This window comes from Marmota monax, unplaced genomic scaffold (assembly GCF_021218885.2).
Source record: "Marmota monax isolate L192 unplaced genomic scaffold, Marmota_monax_Labrador192_F-V1.1 WCK01_AAM20220418_F8-fsc00006, whole genome shotgun sequence".
NCBI classification, from domain to species: Eukaryota; Metazoa; Chordata; class Mammalia; order Rodentia; family Sciuridae; genus Marmota; species Marmota monax.
The window spans coordinates 4,206,147-4,227,268 of record NW_026693712.1 but is presented as its reverse complement, the minus strand read 5'-3'; the positions used below and the strand labels follow the sequence as shown (position 1 = coordinate 4,227,268).

At 38.8% G+C, this 21,122-nt stretch overlaps 1 protein-coding gene across 4 annotated transcripts in view; it reads right to left on the bottom strand.

Moving 5' to 3' along the window:
* Window positions 1–285: 285 nt before the first annotated feature.
* Window positions 286–21,122, bottom strand: part of Gramd2b (GRAM domain containing 2B) — a 125,159-nt gene continuing 104,322 nt past the window's right edge. For all 4 annotated transcript variants that reach the window (XM_046460243.1, XM_046460244.2, XM_046460246.2 and 1 more), the window contains 10 exons: window positions 20,783–20,886; window positions 16,343–16,438; window positions 14,340–14,411; window positions 14,158–14,238; window positions 11,167–11,278; window positions 10,501–10,623; window positions 9,780–9,867; window positions 8,650–8,754; window positions 5,653–5,746; window positions 286–1,533 (listed from right to left, as the gene is read on the bottom strand). In XM_046460243.1, coding sequence (XP_046316199.1) covers window positions 1,492–1,533; window positions 5,653–5,746; window positions 8,650–8,754; window positions 9,780–9,867; window positions 10,501–10,623; window positions 11,167–11,278; window positions 14,158–14,238; window positions 14,340–14,411; window positions 16,343–16,438; window positions 20,783–20,886 — 917 coding nt within the window. In that variant the 3' untranslated portion in view covers window positions 286–1,491. The remainder of the gene's footprint in view (window positions 1,534–5,652; window positions 5,747–8,649; window positions 8,755–9,779; window positions 9,868–10,500; window positions 10,624–11,166; window positions 11,279–14,157; window positions 14,239–14,339; window positions 14,412–16,342; window positions 16,439–20,782; window positions 20,887–21,122) is intronic.

Here is a 21,122-nt window from a genome sequence, read left to right as displayed (position 1 = left end):
AAAAATTAAAGGGAAATGGCCAAACTTCCTGTGTTCCACAAATCATAAAATGTAGACTCAAACCTGTAAAAGCATTAGCTTTCTTATTTCAAAATTCACCTTTTCCCCTAATACCACTGTAACTCATGAATGTAAATAGCTTTTGAGTTTTGAAATAAGTATTTGGAAGAAAAGAAGTATGAATTGAGTTGAAAGTAGTAGCGTAGAGGTAGAGAAAGTGTTAAAAAGCACAGCACATCTTAGTTACCCTTGTTTACAAACTGACAAAACACAGGGTGAGCAGGGTGTTTTAACCAATGAGTATTTTATTAAAAGCCAGTGGTGCACCAGGCTCAGTTGTTGTCCAGTAGGCCTACAAATACAAATGATGCCACCAATTCACTTAGCTTATCTGATTAAACAAAATACATTTCATAGAAATGATTATAAAATGCATTGCTGATAGAAACAGAATATATTTTATACTTATAGATCTTGTACCCTAAATAATTATTAGTAAAAACCAGCCAACCCATATGGTAAATAAAGTTAGCAACCAGTTATTTCTTTATTTTAGTCAACAGAGAAAGACAATTGTCATGTTGAAATGGGTTTCTGCATTCATCACAGCCTTACTGTTTCAAAGCTAATGTAGTTGACCTACAATATGAAAAATTCATTTTTTTATTCTGTATTAAATAATTGTTAAACACTTTTGGTTTAAAGTTAGTTTTGGTTTCAGAATAAGTTTAATTTAGTATTTCTGTCTCGTGCCTCATAATTCACCATCTGTGGTGGGTGAGAATCACTCCAATTAAGTATTGGTTACAGGAACAAAGCAAAACATAAATGGGATAGTTTAATCCACTTTGCTTGACATTCTTACCAAAACTGAATGAAGAAGTTAAGATACATAGGTGATTTCAAGCAAAACACAACAGCAGAAGGGGGAAGGGAGTGGGCGGGGGAAACTGGTGTTATTTGAAGCAAGCCTGTCTAATATTTAGAGACATTTATTGCCTTTTTGGAGACTCGGGTCATTCTTTAAAGGACTGTATTGAGTCCATTGGTGTTTGATGTATCCCTAGGTTTGAAGGTTGGCTAGGAGGGGTATAAGAGCAAAAGGAGGGTGGGAAGGACTTAACAGGTGTGGGGTGGAGTGTTTACTGACACAATCACGGCAATCGCAGAACCCCAATTGCCCCAGGGAGTGTCCACCAGGCCTTTCCTGAGACCTCCAGAGATGGGTCTGTTTTCTTCAGGCAGCGGCGGCAGCAGTAGAAGCAGCAGCAGCAGCAAAAACTTCTTCAGAGACAAGGTCAACTTTTATTGCACAAGAAGCAGAACAAATCCCCTCCCCTATCCTGAGCTGGAGACCTCCCAGTGCAAACAGGTCTGGATTCTCATCGGCTCGCACCTCTGGCCAGCAGGGGGCGCTTAACAAGCACGCCTGGGGAGCACCTTCTTGGCGGGAAACGTGAGGTATTGTGTTGGCCCCAGCAATCTGGTGGGTCAGTCACTATTCTCAAGCAGCTTTTGTAAGTTGTTTTGTATCTTGAAATAAAAAAGAAACTTCTGTTAGTAAACAGAATGGAGTATCTTAAGGGTGTATTTGCCATGGCCTGTGTAATACTTGAGATTCAATATTTTCTACCTTGAATAAAAAGGTACACATAGGTTAAAGTGAAATAAGGCAAGCAAATGATTTTTTCAAGGACTAGAATTCTGTTTGACAATCGAATCTAAAAATGAAAAAAAAAAAACTAAAGGAAAAAAAAAGAGTGGCACAAAAATGAAAATGTCAGTAGAGACTGAGAGAAATGAGATAGAAGAAAAAGAACAAAGAACTGACAACACCCAGTGCCACCCAAATTCATTTAGAGACCACGGGAAATTGGCCTTTCCAGAACCCATTTGATGTTTTTTTTTTTTTTTTGTACCAGGGATTGAACTCAGGAACACTCAACAACTGAGCCATATCACCAGCTCTATTTTGCATTTTATTTACAGACAGGGTCTCACTGAGTTGCTTAGTGCTTCACTGTTGCTGAGGCTGGCTTTGAACTCACGATCCTACTGTCTCTACCTCCCAAGCCACTGAGATTACAGGAGTGTGCCACCATGCCTGGATCCTTTGATGGTTTAATTAGGCTAATGCCACATCATAATCATTAACATTCCCATTAGATATAATTTATGCACAACACTCCCAAGAAAACTGTAAATTTCAAGGGGATAAGAATTGACCAAGGGATCGACCATGTCTTATGCTTGGACCTTAAGACTATAATCCACTAAAAATGGGCATTAAATGTCTGTTGAATAAAAGAATTTTAAAGAATTCAGAGCAAGGAATTCTCAACAACCAATATGGTGTTGGGAGTAAGGAACTCCATGCATCAAAGAAAAAAAAGGAGAACGTATTCTCCTATAATCTGGGTATTTGTCCCCTCTCACACTCATGTTGAAACTTAATCCCCAGTCATATGTTTAGTATTTTGAGGCAGGGCTTTATAGGAGGAGGAAGAGATACCCAAGTTAGTAAGCTTGTTGTCTCACCATGTGAACCCTTGTGCCACCTCAGGACTCCACAGACTCCCTATCAGCAAGAAGGCTTTCACTAGATGTGGCCCCACAACCTTGGACCTCCCTACCTCCTGAACCATAAGCTGAATAAGCCTTTATTCTTTATAAGTTGCCCAGTCTGTGATCTTCTGTTACAGCAAAAGAAAATAGACTAATAGACTAAGATATCTTTTGAAAAGGTCTGTGATGTCCTTCAGGCATACTTGGGCAAAAAAAGAGAAAAGGTCTCTAATGTGTACGTGCTAGGAACTGGATGTGTTGCTCACCTTAACCACCCAATACCACACACAGGCAGTTCTGTACATGAAATTGAGGACCAGAGGGGTTAAGGAACATGACCAGTTACACAAGCAGTAAGTGGCAGAGTAGTGATAAAAACAAAATTTACACTCTTTCTACCATACCATTCTACCACCATTAATGGCACTTCTAGTATCAAGAAAATAACTATGTATTTCTTTGCTCATAAAAAAAAATTGCCTTCTCTCATATTCCTGCTTCTTAACTTCCCTGCCTCCCTCAGTACCAAGGATAAGTGGAAAAACAGGAGTAGGAAGATTAAAAAAAAAAAAAGAAACAAAAGATAGATATCCAAAATAGTGAAGACACACTTACTAAGGGCAAAAAACAAACAAAAAAAACACTCTAAAACAAAAAACCAAATCCACAAAAATAAAACAAAAGAGGCAAACAATTTGTAGAAGAAAACCCAAATGTCTGATAAATAGATGAGAGGGTCAACCTCAGCAGTAATTAGGAAAATACAAAGAAAATTCATAATGAGATTCATAGTATCAGACTGGTAAGCAGGGGCCTGAATGGGTCAGGATAGGGCCAGTGGAAAGAGACTTTGAGGAGACATTTGAGGGTAAAGTTCATAGGATTTGCCAACACATTAGTCAATCAGGGGCAGGCGAAAAGCGGAAGGAGGTAGACATTATTCTTAGACTTCTAATGAGGAAGACTGAAAAGAACAGTGATCCCATGAGCAGAAACTGGGAGGTATTAACCAGGGAAAGACCATGAAGCTTAGACATGACCCATCCTTGAAGGTGTGAAAAGAAATCACTGGTACTGTGTAAAAGGAGCAGCCACCTTTCACACTTTTCCATAGCATGGAGCTGTTATTTCACCCCAGGCTGTGCTGTGTAATTGTAATTGCCTCTGAGGAAGGGGGCAGACCCATCCAAAACCAGGGGGGTGGCCTGATAATTCTTTTTCATACTCAGATTCCCTTGAGTAATGCACGTAACTTATAGCTTTTCAGAATGTCAATTTGACCCAAATCTCCTTTTTACTAATTCTGCTTTGGGACAAAGGTGGTCTCCACTGGTACTACTGGAGAGGTCTCCCTAGCTGGCTAGCTGAACTGGGTCTGAAGCCCTACCAGAGACCCAGCCAGCTGTAGACCTGCTAAGAACAAGTCTTCCTGTATTCTGTCCCATTTCTACAGAATGTGGCATCCCGGCCAGGCCTGGCAGGAGAGTGAGAAGGAGAAAGCAGCAGGATTCTGTGTGCTTCCTATTCAGAGAATACCATTTGAATGTCAGAGTGAAAACTAATACCACTCTGTTCTCTAGGTCAGCATGAAAAGCAACATTAGTAAGCATTTCTTTATAAACAAAACCCAAACAACAGAATAAAAAAAATCATCTTCAATTCTCAGAACCTGATGTTTTAGAAAGGAAAAAAAAATTAGTATCTAACCCACATCTGGTCTAGTCGATTTTGGATTTAAAAGAAAATGTTTCTTAGTTTGGCCAGAGATACAATGACTCAATATGAATTATCTGGTTGAAACAGTGGTTTGGAAACTCCTTTGCTTTCAACCCTTGTTTCTTAAATGCTAGGTAACATTTAATGTAGGACAGCAAAGATAACTTTGCTCATTTATATTTCATATTTCTTCCCAGAACTGCACTATTATGTAAAGCCACCAAATACTCAGAATTCATGATCACAGTTCTAAGCAAACACTTGATTTTTCACTCTACACCTTTCCTTAAGGATTAAGATTAGAAAGAAAAAGAAAGAAAGAAAGAAAGAAAGAAAGAAAGAAAGAAAGAAAGAAAGAAATGGGAAGGGACACAAATGCTGAAAGACCTGTTTATTAGGTTTAATTCTGGGATTTTTCTAGCATGTTGTTTCTCCTTGTTCACTCTCCCATCGTCTTCCAAGAATGCCACAAGCTAATGACAGATTTGCCCTGGGAAGATATTATTAGAGGTAGAGGTACATCAGTGGCCTCATCTACAAAGTCAAGGTCTGGATTCTGAGAAGCAATAAAGCCTAGGGCTGCTTGCTTGACTAATATATCAATTAACTGATATATGCCTCTGTTTGTCTTGTCCAAGAGATTGAATCCAGGGCTTCTTACATGCTGAACACATGCTATACCACTGAGCCCCAATCCCAGCCCCTAGGAGAGAAAGTTTCTAAGCACAACTTCGCAATCAGACCAGTTTCAAAATGTAGGTCCCCAGTCAACTTTCTAGTGTATCACCTTGAGCAAGGTAATAAAACTTGTACCTTCTCTAACAGACAGTGACCTAATGCAATATTTTATGTATGGCAAGAATCAGCCTAGGTGGTGGTGGGACTGGTCAATTGTCTCAGTTGACTCCCTACCATGCCTAGTGTCAGTGGTCACTTTCCATTGAGTCCTATGGCACAGAGAAATATGTCTAATCAAGGAGAAAACAAAAGAAAGACCAAGGGAAACCATGTATTTAAAGGAAAATGAGATTAAAACCTGTTTCTTGGGGGCTGGGGTTGTGGCTCAGTGGTAGAGTGAATGTCTTGCATGTACGAGGCACTGGGTTCGATCCTCAGCACCACATAAAAATAAATAAATAAAATAAAGGTTTATGTCCATCTACAACTAAAAAAAAAAAAGTAAAAAAATATATATATATGTATTTCCATTATGGAAATAAAAAGTATTTTTCCATATTTACTTTGTAAACCCCTGCCCCCCGCTCCCCTGCCAGGTTTGGTCATTTAGGTTTTCTGCAGACTGAGTTGTGTGAGTGTGTAAACCCTGGCCCATGGCAATTGATGGAAACTACCATGAAGAAAATGGGTCACCTTTTCTAACTTCACTATGTTAGCTGAAAGTTCTTGGCAGAGGACCTCCACATTTAATTGTACTTGTGATCCCAGGCTGGATGGTGCTATCTGTCTGTAAAAACAAAGAGAAAAATTATTAGCAGGGAGGGCAAAGAGAGAAGTGGAATGAATCCATTTTCAATTTGAGTGGCAAACTAGGCTATAATAGGAGAGAGGGAGCATTTCACTTGTTAATATCAGAAAGGCCCTGCAGTAATCCCCACCTCCAGACTAGGTATTTAGGAAATTAATTCTCACAAGCTCAGCTGAAAATCTTTTAAGCTATTTTTGTTCAAGGGAATGAGTTGTGCCTTGGCTTCCTAACAAAAATCAGACCATTATTTTCAAGTACATGGTTTCTTAGACTCCTTTTATTAACTCCTAACATCCTTTCTTTCCCTACCACAGCATACATTTGTAAGGCTTATTGCTAACTCAGTAATACACAGATTTTTTTTTTTTTCAAATGGGAGAAAGTTTAGAAATGTCTATCTCATTAATCAAATTTCCATTCAAGTCTGAGAGTTTTTGGTTCCTTCCTTGAGACTTGTCATACCATCATAACAGGTGTCCAATATTTACCATTTGACTATTTTGGGCATGGCTCTTACTCTGGGGTCCTTTAGTTGTTAACACCATAGGAAATTTGGAGAAGTACAGTAAATACATTTTTCTTAGAGAGATGATCTAAAGCTGTTTATGAGATTTTCACAATCAAGTTAAGAACCATAATCTGTATCCACTCTACATTTCTTAGTTGTGATTTAATTGGCGCTGTTCAGTTTTTGGATGGTGGTGACTGGTCCAATTTATTTTACATAGGTGCTGTTTTTAAGATAGAGGGACTTGGTAAGTTATGGACAATTATTTAAATCTTAAGAAAGATGTCAATATTCTTCATCCTTGACCCATGGAAACATGATCTCAATCCTTGATTTTTTTAGGTGAGGGATCTGAGGCCTGGAAAAGTGACTTACCAACATGAGACTCTGAGTAGCAGGTGTTCTCATCCCTGGGCTAGGGATATGGGGATGAGCAGAGCCAGCATCACAGGATGCTAACATGCTAACAAAGCTGGCAATATGCATGGATTCACAAGGATGGCTCTTCAGCAATGGAAGAGGAAAATTCACATGTGGATTCAGCTGCCCGGCAGCACAGATGGATCCCTCTGGACAAAGGACCTGGGGCAGCTTGGGTCCTGGAATAGGGCTGTGTCAACACACCTTCCCACCATGCTGTTCCCTGACCACATGTCACAAGCGATCTTTGTGATTTTTTTCCATTGAAGGGTATTTTTCAGGTTCTTATTTCCTCCTGGATTGATTATTTTGAAAGTTGAATGAATGAATATTCAATTTGTTAGTGGAATTCCCCACTGATTATCACCAAGTTTATTAAATGATAATAGGACATGAGATCTATTTTTCTAATTGAACCAACTTCTTCTTATGTAATAGTGAACTAATAGCCTATAATAATCTGGAGTCACTATGCCTCTAATTCTGTTAACATTTGAACAGGTGAGAGAGTAAGGGCAGATTATGAATCTATTCCGAACTATTTATTAGGCTTCTATAATATATTGGTTCAAATGTAAACTGTGGCTCAAAAATAACCTGTAGACCAGCATATAGTAAGCCACAGAAGGTCTTTAGGTAACTTAAAGAGTAAAGAAGGCCCTAGAATGGTATACACAGCAATTCTCAAAGTGTTGATTATAGACCAGCACCATCAGCATCAATTGGGAAGTGCCATCCCAGGCCTATTGCATGAAAAACTCTTGGATGGATCCTTCAATCTGTTTGAACAAGCCCTGAAGATGATTTTGAGGCATCTTAAGGTTTAAGAGCCACTGATAGACTGAGAAGCCTATCTTTGTAATTTTGTAGATCTGCATTTGAATCCTGGTTTTACTATAAACAGTGAGACATTAGGTTAATTATTTCTTTTTATTTTATTCATTTATTTATATGTGGTGCTGAGAATTGAACCCAGTGCCTCACACATGCTAGGCAAGTGCTCTACCACTGAGCCACAGCTCCAGTCCCGTAAGCTAATTATTTCTGAGCCTCAGTTTTCTCATCTGTAAAATGGAAATAACAACCCTCTCATCAGATTATGGTAAAAATATAATGAAGATAATCTGTTTGTATTTGTATCTGTATATATCCATTCTAATAGAGATTCTTGTATATGGCAGGTAATTTGTTAAGGACTACCTCTACTTTTTTTTTTTTTAAATTAATTAATTTATTTTTTTAGTTTTCGGTGGACACAACATCTTTGTTTGTATGTGGTGCTGAGGATCGAACCCGGGCCGCACGCATGCCAGGCGAGCGCGCTACCGCTTGAGCCACATCCCCAGCCCCAAGGACAACCTCTACTTTTAAAACTCGAGCTAAAAGTATGCTTTCTAATCTGAAAGAATGATTCTATTTTACTTGAGGAAAGAATACTATGTCTGAACAGATTTATTTGGTCAGACATGTCAAAAAGGATTGAATGAAAAATCTTCACAGACATAGTCAACTAATTACTAGTCGTATGATTCTATAGTTGTTGGGAGTTTTGTAAACAAATTGGTTAAAGATTTAGACATGATGAAATGTGCTGAGTTACTTGCATTGTTTTTCTTTTACAATGTCCTGACTCACTGCCATTTTATGAAGATAAACTTGTATAGGTTAATAAACAGGCCAAGGTCACAACCGACTCTTGGAATCATAGAGCAAGACAATGTGAACTTAGGTGCGTTTCTTGCCATATTACTGGCAACAGTATAGTAACTCGAGAACAGTGCAGGGTTAGGTCATTCATCCCTAGGAACCTCCTACCTCTTGACTTTTTATATCCTTAAAAGTATCATACAGAATGCATTCTCAGTGAATGTTTGCTAAGGAGGTTGCCAAGCTTGGGTCAATTATTATGCTAATCTGAACAGCCAGCAGAGGTCAGCTAGAGGAAGCGTCTTACTCGGTACTGTGGGTATCCACGAAGGACGTTAGTGACCCCAGTCGCTCCTCCAGAGTGTTAATTCTGTATCTCATGTAGAAGGTCGAGATGATTAGGGCACAGGCACTGGAAAGAGATAAAGAGCAATTTCCAGCAGGTTAATGGCCAGGATCTAATATTCAAAAAACAATAAACTCAGAGCCAATTTGAATGCTGGAGCAAAGCATTTTCTAAAACAACTTGGCTAAAGAGGTGTTCAAAAGATCATTTTAAAAAACAGGTCGATGCTTGGGGCTGGGGTTATGGCTCAGTGGTAGACTGCCTGCCTAGCATGTGTGAGGCACTGCGTTTGATTCTCAGCATCATATATAAAATAAATAAAAATAAAAGTCCATCAACAACTAATAAAAACATTTAAAAAATAGGTTGATGCTTGTCATGAAACTTCATGGCCAGAAGGAGACTTAAAAAGACTAAAGCCCTAGTCCCTCAAATTGCAAATGATGGACATTTTAATAAGACTGTTCAAGGTCAGACCCAGGCTGGACCATCAAGCCAGTGTTCCTCCTCCCTCTACTGGAGGAGTCTGGGCAGAGAGTGCCTAGTCTGCTCCCCAGTGACTCACAAATCCCTTGCTTTATCTGGAAACCAGACTGGGCATGTTCTCTTTATTGTGAGGAACAGCTTAGAATTGGACCATGCTATTTTCAGAAGGACTGGTTACAGACTGGAAGCTGTTTAAAAAGTCAATGCCTGCGTTTTTAGGAGAGGGAAAAGTCATTTTGAAGATGTATTGTCTTTTCTTCACATTTTGAAGATGTCTTGTCCTTTCTTCAGAGGACAGGGAACAGACGGAAAAACAACAAGAAAAAGATACTTTGTAATTTATAGAACAATGTTCCAAGGAATGGTGTCTATTCAGAACTTAGTTCTCTGCTGAATTTGGTACAATCATTATGAAAATGTAACCTATGCTTAAGAAACCAAACAACGTCAATGTAGGGGACAGAAATTGTCAGACAAAATGTTTGGGTCCCATTAGAGACAAATACAACAAAGATTCACAATGGCTCTTGGCAATGTGAAGAGGTTTTTCCTTGAGAGAATTGAATCATTTGCTTAAATCACTCAGAGTAAATACATTTACTTACACAATTGCATAAAATATAAGAATATGGTGGAGAGCCGGACATTTCTGGGACTTCACTTTATGCAAAATTCCAATGTTTTCTGACAGACCTGTTGGGTGGAAACCAGAAAAGCAACAATTTGACACCGTGGCATACTTCCTTCATTAGGCAATGTCCCAGTGGGGAAAAGATCCTGGAGACAGGTGCTCATTCCCAGGGAAAAGACATCAGAGAAAAATATTAACTGAAGCCTTTTAGTTGTCACTTTAACCAGTAGTTTCAATTGTTTCTAAAATGTTTCATCCAACACATGTTCACTGAGAGCCTTCTTTGGGTCAAGTATTGAGTTGGGATCAATGGAGAACAACAGAACACCATCCTTGCTCTCATGCCAGCATAACTGGTGACCAGTTATTAGAAGATTAGTAAACAAGAACCAATTCAATGATTTGCATTTACCACCAATATTTGGATCATAATCTCAAAGTATTCAAAAGAATGAAGTGGTCTCCATGAAGACTAATTCAGCTTTGTCCCCCCCACCCAGAGTACAATGCATAACTGGGTACTGGTTGCTTCATGAACAAGAGAGAATTAAAATGCAAAAACCTACAATGATGAGGGAGGGACTATGTAGGGATCAAGTAAGACAATGAGATATTTTAAAGGTTACAAACAGAAATCTCCTCCCCTTTAAACAAAATAAACAAACAACCCCTCTCCCCCCAACTCTACTTTTTACCATGTGCAGGGAGACTTTTGACTTTTCCTTCAGGAGTTCTGTTGACATGGGCATCTGCCCGAGTTGGTTTTGCTTCTCCCTTGGAGACGTTCAGAACTGTCTGGGATTCTGTCACATGGAAATCTACCAAGTCAAAGTGGAACTGGATCAGTTTTCTCCCCAATGTATTTAAAAACACAGGATCAACTACAAAGCAAAGCGCTCTTAACCTGTATAATGGCCGAGTACATAAATGGATCTTCTCATAAGTTGGGTGAAGTGGCTGGTGATGGAAATCCAATGCTCAAGCAAACAAGTAATAAAACAATATAAGGACAGCCTGTTGTCATCCCGCCAATTTGCAAGGGAAATTTGTCTATAGCAATTAATGCTATCACTGAAATAAGAAGTATGATAATACTACATGCTGATTTTCCTCCACCATGCTAATATTATGTCCATTTAAGAGACATTTGTTAAATGCATAAAGGGAAATGGACTTTGACCACTTAGGTAATTCCTTTCCCTTAAACTTTCAAGTTGCTCCCTTTCAGATTCCCTTTGCAACTGTTAACTAGGACGACAAGGTGGGCTTTTTTTTTTTTTTTTTTTTGTCTCTTTCTATGGGGAGAATGAGAGAGTTTAGTGGGGAATCAATTTTAGTTAAGAAACAAAGATCTGCCAGACCTCGAGAGTTCTCAGACTCCGGGGTTTGAGAACCAGAACTGCTGTATCCTTCCATGTCTTGACTTCTCTGTCGAACCACTCCATCCACATCTGAGAATTCATCATTGAAATCCTGAGGGAGACAATGAAAGGAAGAGAGGCCAATTTTTCCTCATTAAACAGGCAGGCTTTTGTGACTTGTGGCCATCTCCATTAGGCCTGACCCATAAAATACGGAAAAGAAGGATGGATTACCCCACACTACTGGGATTTTCCTAAGAGATCAGAGTATCTGGTTACTGAAACTGAGATTCTTCTGGGCAGTTAGCATTCTGTCCACAACAGTGGCCAACTTGTTTGAGGCAAATGTCTAAGGAAAAAAAAAAAAGCTGGAATGCTAATGATTTGGAAAGCTTCCAGTGTAAAACTGAAGAATTCTCATTAGCACTTTGTAATGAGAAAAAACTGAGTGCTATAGACATACAGAGGAGAAAAGAGTGGATAGAAAGCTCTAAATCCAAGTTTGAATATGCAGAGAGGTATTACTAAATTATAGTTTTTTTAAAAGATGTTAAAAACAGAAGGAAAAATGACTTTAGAAAGTAAACCATAAAATGAAAGTTTCAGCTTTTTTCCTTCCCTCAACTGATCAAAATAAGGTCAGTAATGTAAAATTTAAATTATAGGGAGATGATAGAGGAGTAAGGGAAAAGGCAGAGATGTTTCAGTTTGCATTCCTTGGACTCCTCCAAAGTACTTGGAACTACAGAGATAAGTGGGATCATTAAAATGTCCCAGCTGAGGTATAATTAGGCTGAGCTTTTAACATTTTAGTTAGCTGCCAGATGAAGAAGAGACTCCTCTTGCAAGCAAATCACCAACCTTTTGCCTTGAACTTGCCTCTTTTGGTCATCTCAACATTCATTTGTATTTTACACAAGAATTTATAGGGGAACGAAAACTGAAAAAATAAATCTCTTCAAGTTCATCATGATCTATTGAATGCCTAGAGTGTTATCAGGCTGTATGCAAAGTTCCTCGCATACATGATTGCATTTACTGCTCCTAACCACATGGTGATGTGGGCATTTTAGTGGATGAGAAGACTGAGCAGTGCAGGAGCTTGCCTGATGACATCACATGATGGGTGGAGCCCGGATCTGAAGCCAGGCTTGCTGGATTTCAAATCACATCTAATTGTGTTTTGCAATGCTTCCCATTACTTTTTGTAAAAGATAGATCCTTAAAAAATTGAGATAAAATTCACAACATAATTTAAAATATGCAATTCAGTGGTTCTTAGAATATTCACGAGGTTGTGCAACCATCATTCCAGAATAGTCCTCCCCAATGAAAGCCCATACCCACCAGCAGTCACTACCAATTTCTCTCTCCTCCCACTCCCTGTTAATATCTGACTTAATTTCTGTGCCTATGGGTCTGCCTGTTTGACACATTTCAGAGGCAGAGGGTCCCTGACTCACAAGTTTTTGACTTTGTGACAGTGTGAGAGCAATTCACATTCAGTAGAAACTATATGTCAGATTTTGAATTTTGATCTTTCTCTAGCCTAGTAATATACTCTATAATAATCTCTTGTGAAGCTGGAGTTGCAGAGAGCAGAAGCTCTTGGTCAGCCAAGTGACCATAAGGGAAAACAATGGATACTCTGTGGTGTACTCCACTGGTAAGCCCTGATGTTCAGTGAGCTAGGCATAGTGAATGAATTTTTGACTTATGATGTTTTCAATTTATGATGGGTTTCTAGGGATGGAACCCCACCATAAGTTGAGGAACATCTGTAACTGTAATCATACAATACATGACCTTGTGTGTGTCTGACTTCTTTGATTAAGCATTTTGTTTTCACTTGCCACCCATTTGGTTGTACATATCAACACTTCATTTCTTTGTTATGGCTGAATAATATTCCACTGTATGTATACACCACATTAAAAAAAAATCTATTAGTTAGCTGAAGGACATTAGGGGTTTCTCCCTACTTTTTGTCTGTCATGAATAATACTGCTATAAACACTCTTGTAATAGTTTTTATATGAACATTCTACTACTCCTTAAGAAAAAATTCTACTACTCCTTAAAAAAATTCTGTACAGGAAGATTTGTAGGAGGTATTGAAACTATGGGATCATACTGCTTCACTAAATGCAAATATATAAGAATAACAGATTTGGGAATAATTACTTGTATGACACTGTACTCTTTGGGGAAACATTATATTCCATTAGAGGTACAAACCTTGTACAAAAGGGAGTTATTTCCCACTAGAGATTTACCCTACAGTCAACAAATTCTAAAGGAACCAAATAATGTCTACCTGTTACTTGGGCATTATAGTTTTCTTTCATTCATTTCTGAGTTTGCCTCATTTTCTTTTCTATGCTGTCAAGCCGATGAAGACAAGAATTAGCTTTCTCTCCACATGTCTGAGGCAGAAAAACAAGGCTACTCAGCAAAAAGGGATGCCTACTCTCACCTCCCGATGGGAGAGAAGCCCTGAATTAATTTTGATTTTTCCAGTTTTCTTATAGTATACACTGGTATGGTGCTTTGAATATAGAACACATTTGTGGGATGACTTATGCCCTGCTTCAAATAGATTTGCAAATCCCTTTAAAACCATGCTAATGGTATATATAGCTCAGTTGTAGAGCACTTACCACCCTCCACCAAAAAAAAAAAAACAAAAAAAAAAACAAACAAGCAAACAAAGCCAGTCCTTATGTATTTCCGTGGTGACCAGAAACTCACTAAGACAGCTTATTATCATGTTTCATTTGTTTTACAGAACTCTTCAATTACTAGAAAAAAGTTATGGTTTCCAGTGTGTCCCTCTTCTTCCAGAGACAGATCTGGAAGAATCTGCTTCAGCTCTGCCTCAAACTCTGAGGTCCTAAGCTCCTCCCACACCCTGGCCATGGTGTACGCACACAGTAATTATGGAACACACTCCCTTTCTTTTGCCTGAAGATAGTTATGTAGGCAACTTACCAGGGGCAGAGATGAAGGACGGTCTGCTTGGAAAAAATTTTCACCAGAAGACTGAATGGGGCTGCTACCAACACTTACATTCTGAAATTATTGGAACAAAATGAAAATCCAGATCAATTATAGGCAACCAGAGGCAAGAGAGAAGAAAGGCAGCTATAGAAACTCAGGATGGTCATACTTACTTCCAAGTGCCCACACACAGATTTTAGCAGTTTGTAAGTTGAATCTCTGGAGAGTAAGGAGACAAATATGTACTGAAAAACAAAAGGGAATAAGTATTAACAGAGACTCCATTATGAGAAGCATGAGTTCAGAGTTCAAATAAGCAGCTGTATATATTTGTTTTCAAATGACACAAACCATCCCCCTTACCCAAACATTCAAATTTTACTTCATTTAAATAAATAATAAAACAAGTATAAGGAATAAAGCAAGTATTACCTCCCCCATAACAATAAAACTTCTAGACTCAATTTAAGAATAATAAAGAAATGTAGGGCTCCAAAATTCTGACATAGGTGCCCCCCAAAAGCTCAGAGAGCAACGGGCCTAGACATTCAGAAAAGACCAGTGGTATCTGCTAGATCCTCTTTAAAGTCTCTCCCACTCCAGTTTTGTTTTTGTGTTTAAAGGTATTTAACAATTCCCCTGGGTCCACTTTCTCTGCCCTGACCTAGATTTCCTCTGAAAACTTCCCAGCAACTCTAATAGGCCAGTTCTTTTTCACACCATTTCCAGATTCTTCCCTGTACAAATATGGAGATTTTTCTAGTGGTTGCTTATAAGTGAGTTATGGGAAAAGAGTAAAATCAGAGCCAGGCAAATAAGCTGGAGACAAATGACATAAGGAAAGTTATACCATAAATGGGATATTCGCAAAATATAAAAACTCACTTTTCTCCATCTATCTGAGCCACTGAATCTTTTCAGATCCCCTTTGTATGACTTTGTGATGATCCCTCTCTTTCATCAAGAAAACTTGATGTCATTTCCAAGTAAGTATTTATTATATTCCAAAGTAGTTAACACTGTGGGTTCTGGCATTAGATTCAGTTGTAAATTTTGGCTTTGATATTTACCAAGTGGGTGATTTTGGGGAAAGCTGCTCAAGCATTCTTGCCTCATAGGTTGGTAGCGTGGAATAAATGAGAAAATACAAAGAAAGCATTTGATGTGTGAGGGATACTAATGCCAGTTAGCTGTTAGTATTTTTTAAAATCTCAAAACAGATATATTAACTTATTTGCTAGCTCATCAGAATTGCCTCTTTTTATCTTCCCATAAGTTATCTAGTATGGTGAGAAGTGGAATATAGCTATGTGTTTTCATAAATATGGTAGGTAAGAGATTAAAAAAGAATTTCAAGTAAAAAACAAGTAACCGAACTTCTCCATTTCCTCTCTCCTGTCAAGCTGAAATAAATACCATTCTCTCTTTCCCTCCTCCACCCTCTCTCTTTGTGGTGCTGGGATTGAACCCAGGGCCTCAGGCAAACTCTCTACCACTGAGTGATGCCTAGTCCATGAATTATTACCACCTCGAATGGGAATATTTCTGGTTGCATGTGTCTAGGATAGCCCAGGAATCAACAGTAGCTCTAGAATTTCTTGATAGAAGAGAGGTTGTCCAAGCACCTGGTAGCAAAAAGGGGTGGGAACTGATCCCAAAGCTATAATTGTGGAGCAGGTACAGGTTTCATGCATTTGGGATGACTCTGGGGAGGCACCTAACTGGTTATGAGAAGGCTGGCCAACCCCCTCCTAGAGACTCTTCAGTGTCACCTGCCTCCCCTATCAGCAAGGCCGCTGTCATTATTTTTTCTAGTAATATTAAAGGAATTGAATATTTCAGTTTTGTCTGACTGAACAATTGTTAAGGAAAGGGAAGTTGGGAAAGAATTTAACTTTTTTGACCTTGGTCAAGCAAGTATAGTTAAGTCAGTAGGAAATTCAAAAAATTGGGAACAATTACATTAGAATAAATCATTTTGCGGGGGAGAAATATAACATAATTTCCCTAGGCTATAATTTTTAAATTTAGTCTTATAGAAAATCTCCAGCTTCACTGTAGGAGATGATGATATTTACAGTCCCAGGTCTCTGTCCTTGGCAAGAAGCCTGGAAGGCAACAGAGCCCAGAGCAGGAGGATAAAGCAAAAGTGCTCATGCTCTGCAGGAGTACTCACCTTGTCTGTGACTGTTGCTATAATCAGGGCATTTGGCACCAGAAGAGCAGTTTTGGTTTTCTTTATTAGGGTTACTGAGAATGCCGGAATAGAGATCTGAAACAGATTCAGGAAGTTAGCACTGGTTTAGACTTCACACAAGAGCACTTCAAATCTACACATTAAAGGAAAAATGGGGAGAAAAGATAAATAAGGAAATCAACACCAGCATCAAGCTCCCTAGACTTCATGAAGAAAAGTGAATCTTCTCAGCAATTTAGTGAGACCCTCAGCAACTTAGTGAGACAGCATTCCTGGGTTCAGTCCCCCTGTACCAAAAGAAAAATAAAAGTGAATCTTACAAAGTGGTATGAGTCAGGCGTGGTGGCACACACCTGTAATCCCAGTGGCTCGGGAGGCTGAGACAGGAGGATCTTGAGTTCAAAGCCAGCTTCAGCAATGGTGAGGCACTAAGCAACTCAGTGAGACCTGTCTCTAAATAAAATACACAATAGAACTGGGGATGTGGCTCAGTGGTTGAGTGCTTTGAGTTCAATTCCTGGTAACCCCTCCCCCCAACCAAAAAAAGAATAGTATGGATGGTGCCACCTGAACTCTTCAAACTGGTGTTTATAAAGCCAGAGGACAAATCTGGACCAACAATTCTACTGAAGGTCTTACTGGGAAACTTTTCTCTTTAGACACGGGGAATAGAATATAAAAATTACATTCATTTTCATTTATTAGAGCCCAAGAAGTTCCAAGATGTGGTCACCTGCTTTGGGTTAACTTCCACATGCCCCACTCCCCTCTGTGCAGGGCATGTGTGGGTGGGGACAAAATTCAAGAATGCCAGTGCAGTAGAGAAATCACTGCAGAATCAGGGTTATTCAGTTCTGCATGACTCCCTCAGTCTTACAAACTTTCTACTCTGGGCCTGTTTCCTGATCCATGCATTGGAGATAGACTTGTCTATAGAATTTTCCATGACTTAAATGTGAAATATAATATGGAAATATATGGAAAAAGGCCAGTATCAGATAAAAATTTCCATCCATTTCCTCATTTGTCTCATGACATTAGGATTTTTTAAATTAGAACCAAAAAATAAATTTATTAGAACCCAAAACTACAAAAATAAACATACATTGGTGAAATATAAATTCACCTCTGGTTCTAATAAAAATGACAAAACTGTAGAAGCTGTCATTATTAACACCTGTTTACCAGATGGGAATGTCATTTAATTACGATAAGACTATAAAGTTGGTATCTTATAATGAAATTTGTTTAGAGAGGTACATGACTTGCTTGAGGTCCTACATAGAGAAGGTTACAAAGGTGAAATCTGAACTGAATTGATCTGAAATGTGGGTTCTTTTCAATACATTGTGCTATAAGAATGTACGAGATGGTGCAAAGAACACTAGGCACTCTGGATATCTTGTTATATCCTCCCAACCTCATTTGGTTACAAAGAAGAATAGATCATATCACTTTGATCCCTGAATAATAGAGTCACACAGGAATGGTTAAAAGAAAATGATGTCACTCCCTCCATAGGTCTGTGTGCTTGCCTGAACATGTGTTTTGTTAAAATGCTTCATTTATTCCAAAAGAGATCAACAAGGTTGACAGGAAAGAGGAGGCATTGTGTTAGTACTACCAGCTTGAGGAAGGAAAACAAACTTTTAATTTTGAATCTTTGCATTCACATTTGGGTTTATGAGATGCGCTGACTTATTGCCCTGCCAAGTTCCAGTCAAGAAGACTAAGGAGGAATGAGGAACTAATCCAAATTAGGTATTTTATCAAAGCTCTTTTGCCAAAGAACTCTACCCACAAAAAATTTTAAAAATAGGAGGTAATTCTGCAGTTGTAAATTGGGATACCTTTGGGAAAACTGAATTTGAAGACCTATGAAGATTAATGATGATATCAAAATGAGTCCAATTTGGTTTTTGAGCAGCAGTGCAAACACACAGTGACAAGGGACTATAAATTTAGATTTTTCTAAGGCACTGAACACCCTTAAGGAGTTTTCAATCATGAGTGCAAAATTACAACTCCACAGCATTTGTGAAACGAAGCTGAAATTACTTTTCAGTGAGACCAAATGGAACTTGATACATGCATGCTAATTTTACTAGTGTCTGAAATAGAGACTGGCCGACGACAAGGTTCTGATTAAATTAAGGCTAACTTTATTAACATTTTTCCACGGCAGGGTGCTTAGAAAGTTCCCCTTCCGAGAGCAAATTATCTGGGTGTCTTCAGTTCATATTGGAACATGCTGGACTTCTATTGACAGTGAGGAGATTCTGTAACATCTCGGAAGCCCAGATCTCTTTTGATACTCATCAGAGAGGAAGAAGCATATGACTCACTATTATGGTTCTTATTCCCACTCCCTGCTAATTTTTAATCTTCTGCCTCTGTAAGTTAGACAGAGCATATGCAAAAACAATCCCCAAGAGTCTGCATCTTTAAACACCCAGGGTTTTACCTTCTTTTTATCATTTCTCTGTTAGGTAGAAGTAGGGTTTTTAAAGCCATTGCAGAATAGTATTAGCTTGAAACTGCATTTACTACCTTTCTTCATTCTTCCATCTCTAACTGAGGACTGTCTTGGTCCATGAATATCTTTAACCCTTGCTTCTCTGCTCAGAGATGTTGGCTCTCCCTGAACTTCTGAGTACTACCTTTACCACACTGAATGGTACTATATAATCTCTTTCCCAAATCCATGAGTTTTCATAATTCAGAAATCTAGACCTTATGGTGAGATACTGCTTAATATTGCTTTGTGTTATATTGATTCAGATAATACCTCAAACCAAAATTTGCTTATTTAAATGTGTCTCTACAAAATAAAGAAGGAAGGGGCTGGGGATGTGGCTCAAGTGGTAGTGTGCTCGCCTAGCATGTGTGAGGCACTGGGTTCGATTCTCAGCAGCACCACATAAAAAATAAAATAAAAGATATTGTGTCCACCTAAAACTAAAAAGTAAATATTAAAAAAAAATAAAGAAAGAATACAAAAAAACCCATGTTTTACCTGAAGAGTAGTATGCTTGTCTATACCTAATGCCAAAAAAAGAAAGTTTCCATTGTATTTGTTGAGTGGTCTCTATACACGTGCCAGAGGCTTTCAGGAAAATATTTTTAAAGAAGCAAATCAACTCAAATAAAAAAGTTTATCATCAGCCTACTTCCTGGGTATAGAGACTGCTTATTCATCATCATGAATCAGAGTGACTGAAAACTCACTGTCATGCAACCCAAGAAGATGTTTTTGTTGACTTCTTACTCTGGTGGCCTGAGTGAACTGTGATGTAACACCATGCTCGAAGGCAAGGATGTCATCAGGAGGGGATTATCTCTTCTCTTCCTACACTGCAGGTTTAGAAGGCGGTGCCGCGGGCAAACTGCCAATTTCCTCAGGTTATTCTCATTTATGCTCAAGTGTCACGCACCTCTGCTCCCTGAATCTGTGTTTAATGAGAATGAAAAGGCTCAGTATCAGAGAGTCCTTGGGGAAGTGGGTATGAGACTCCTCCAGAGGAGGTCTAAGTGCTGCCCTTGCTGCTGAGAATGTGCTTCATGTGCAGGTCTCCTCTTTGTTGGTCTGAATATGGTGTAAAGTTTAACATTTCTTACACAAAGGGTTTTGGTTTTAATGAATGCCTTTGAAAGAAATTGTATCACCTTCTCATATGAAACACTCTTGGAGTGTTTCTGGTGACATTTGGGCAAAGGGTATCTAGGGGAGAGGGACATTGTGCTTGTATAAGGAAACGAGTGAGCATGCTGAAGGGAGGACTCAATCCTTGACTCCATTTTCTCTCTCTCTGACCTGTTTGTCTCTGAGTTATTCTTCCCCTCAGTTATCTTAAATTCCAGGTCTGAGAGATAACATCTTATGATGGATATTGAAACTGCCCTTTCTGCCCCCAGCCATGATTTTGTTGGTGCTGACAAGACAAGACTGCAAGACAAGACCAGCCCAGGACAAAGATCAACTCGACCAGGACCTGAGCAAGATCATGGCCACTGCAACCCCCTTGCCTCTCGCCTCTGCTCTTTCCTGGTAGAACCACAGTGCTACTGTTGAGGCCCTGAAGATAGCGCTCTGACCTGTCTTCCCAGTACAACCACACTGAGAACATATTCCCCAATAGCTTTTGCTATTGTTGTTTTTTGGGGTGGCTGGGAGTCGGCCTGGTCTGCTGGGATTCCCCAGGGGCCAGGACTACAGTTAACAATGGTATTTAGGCAAAGAGGGAAGTTAACATCATCTGGGGGCATTGAAAACCTGTAGTCTTTGAAACCACAGCAAAAGAAACTTGGTGTAAAGGCATAATCATGATATATTTACAAACAGAGTTAAGTTAAAAACAATTTATATGTGCAATATATAAAAATGCAGGATTAGCTTTCTTTTCTAAATATCATACCAACCTTAGTGTCTTTTCCAAAGACCTTGGAATGAAAACAAATCCAGTTTTCTGATACAAAGAGCTTTCCTTGGTATAGTATTTCTTTCTGTAGAGCGCAGGTAAAGCCTGGGAGAATACAGACAGGTATAACAGCACCATTTAGGATCCCACTAAAATATTATTTTCATTATTTCCATTTAAAATAAAAGTTGTGTATCTATTCAAGAATGGGCAGAGATAATATACTCATACTCCAAAATTCTATCACCTCTTTCTCAGTCATCTTTAGTGGAATAAAAGCTGCGGTGACTGGATTTTATTTTTTAATTCAAAGTCTTAACAGATTCTAGAATAAGAATCAA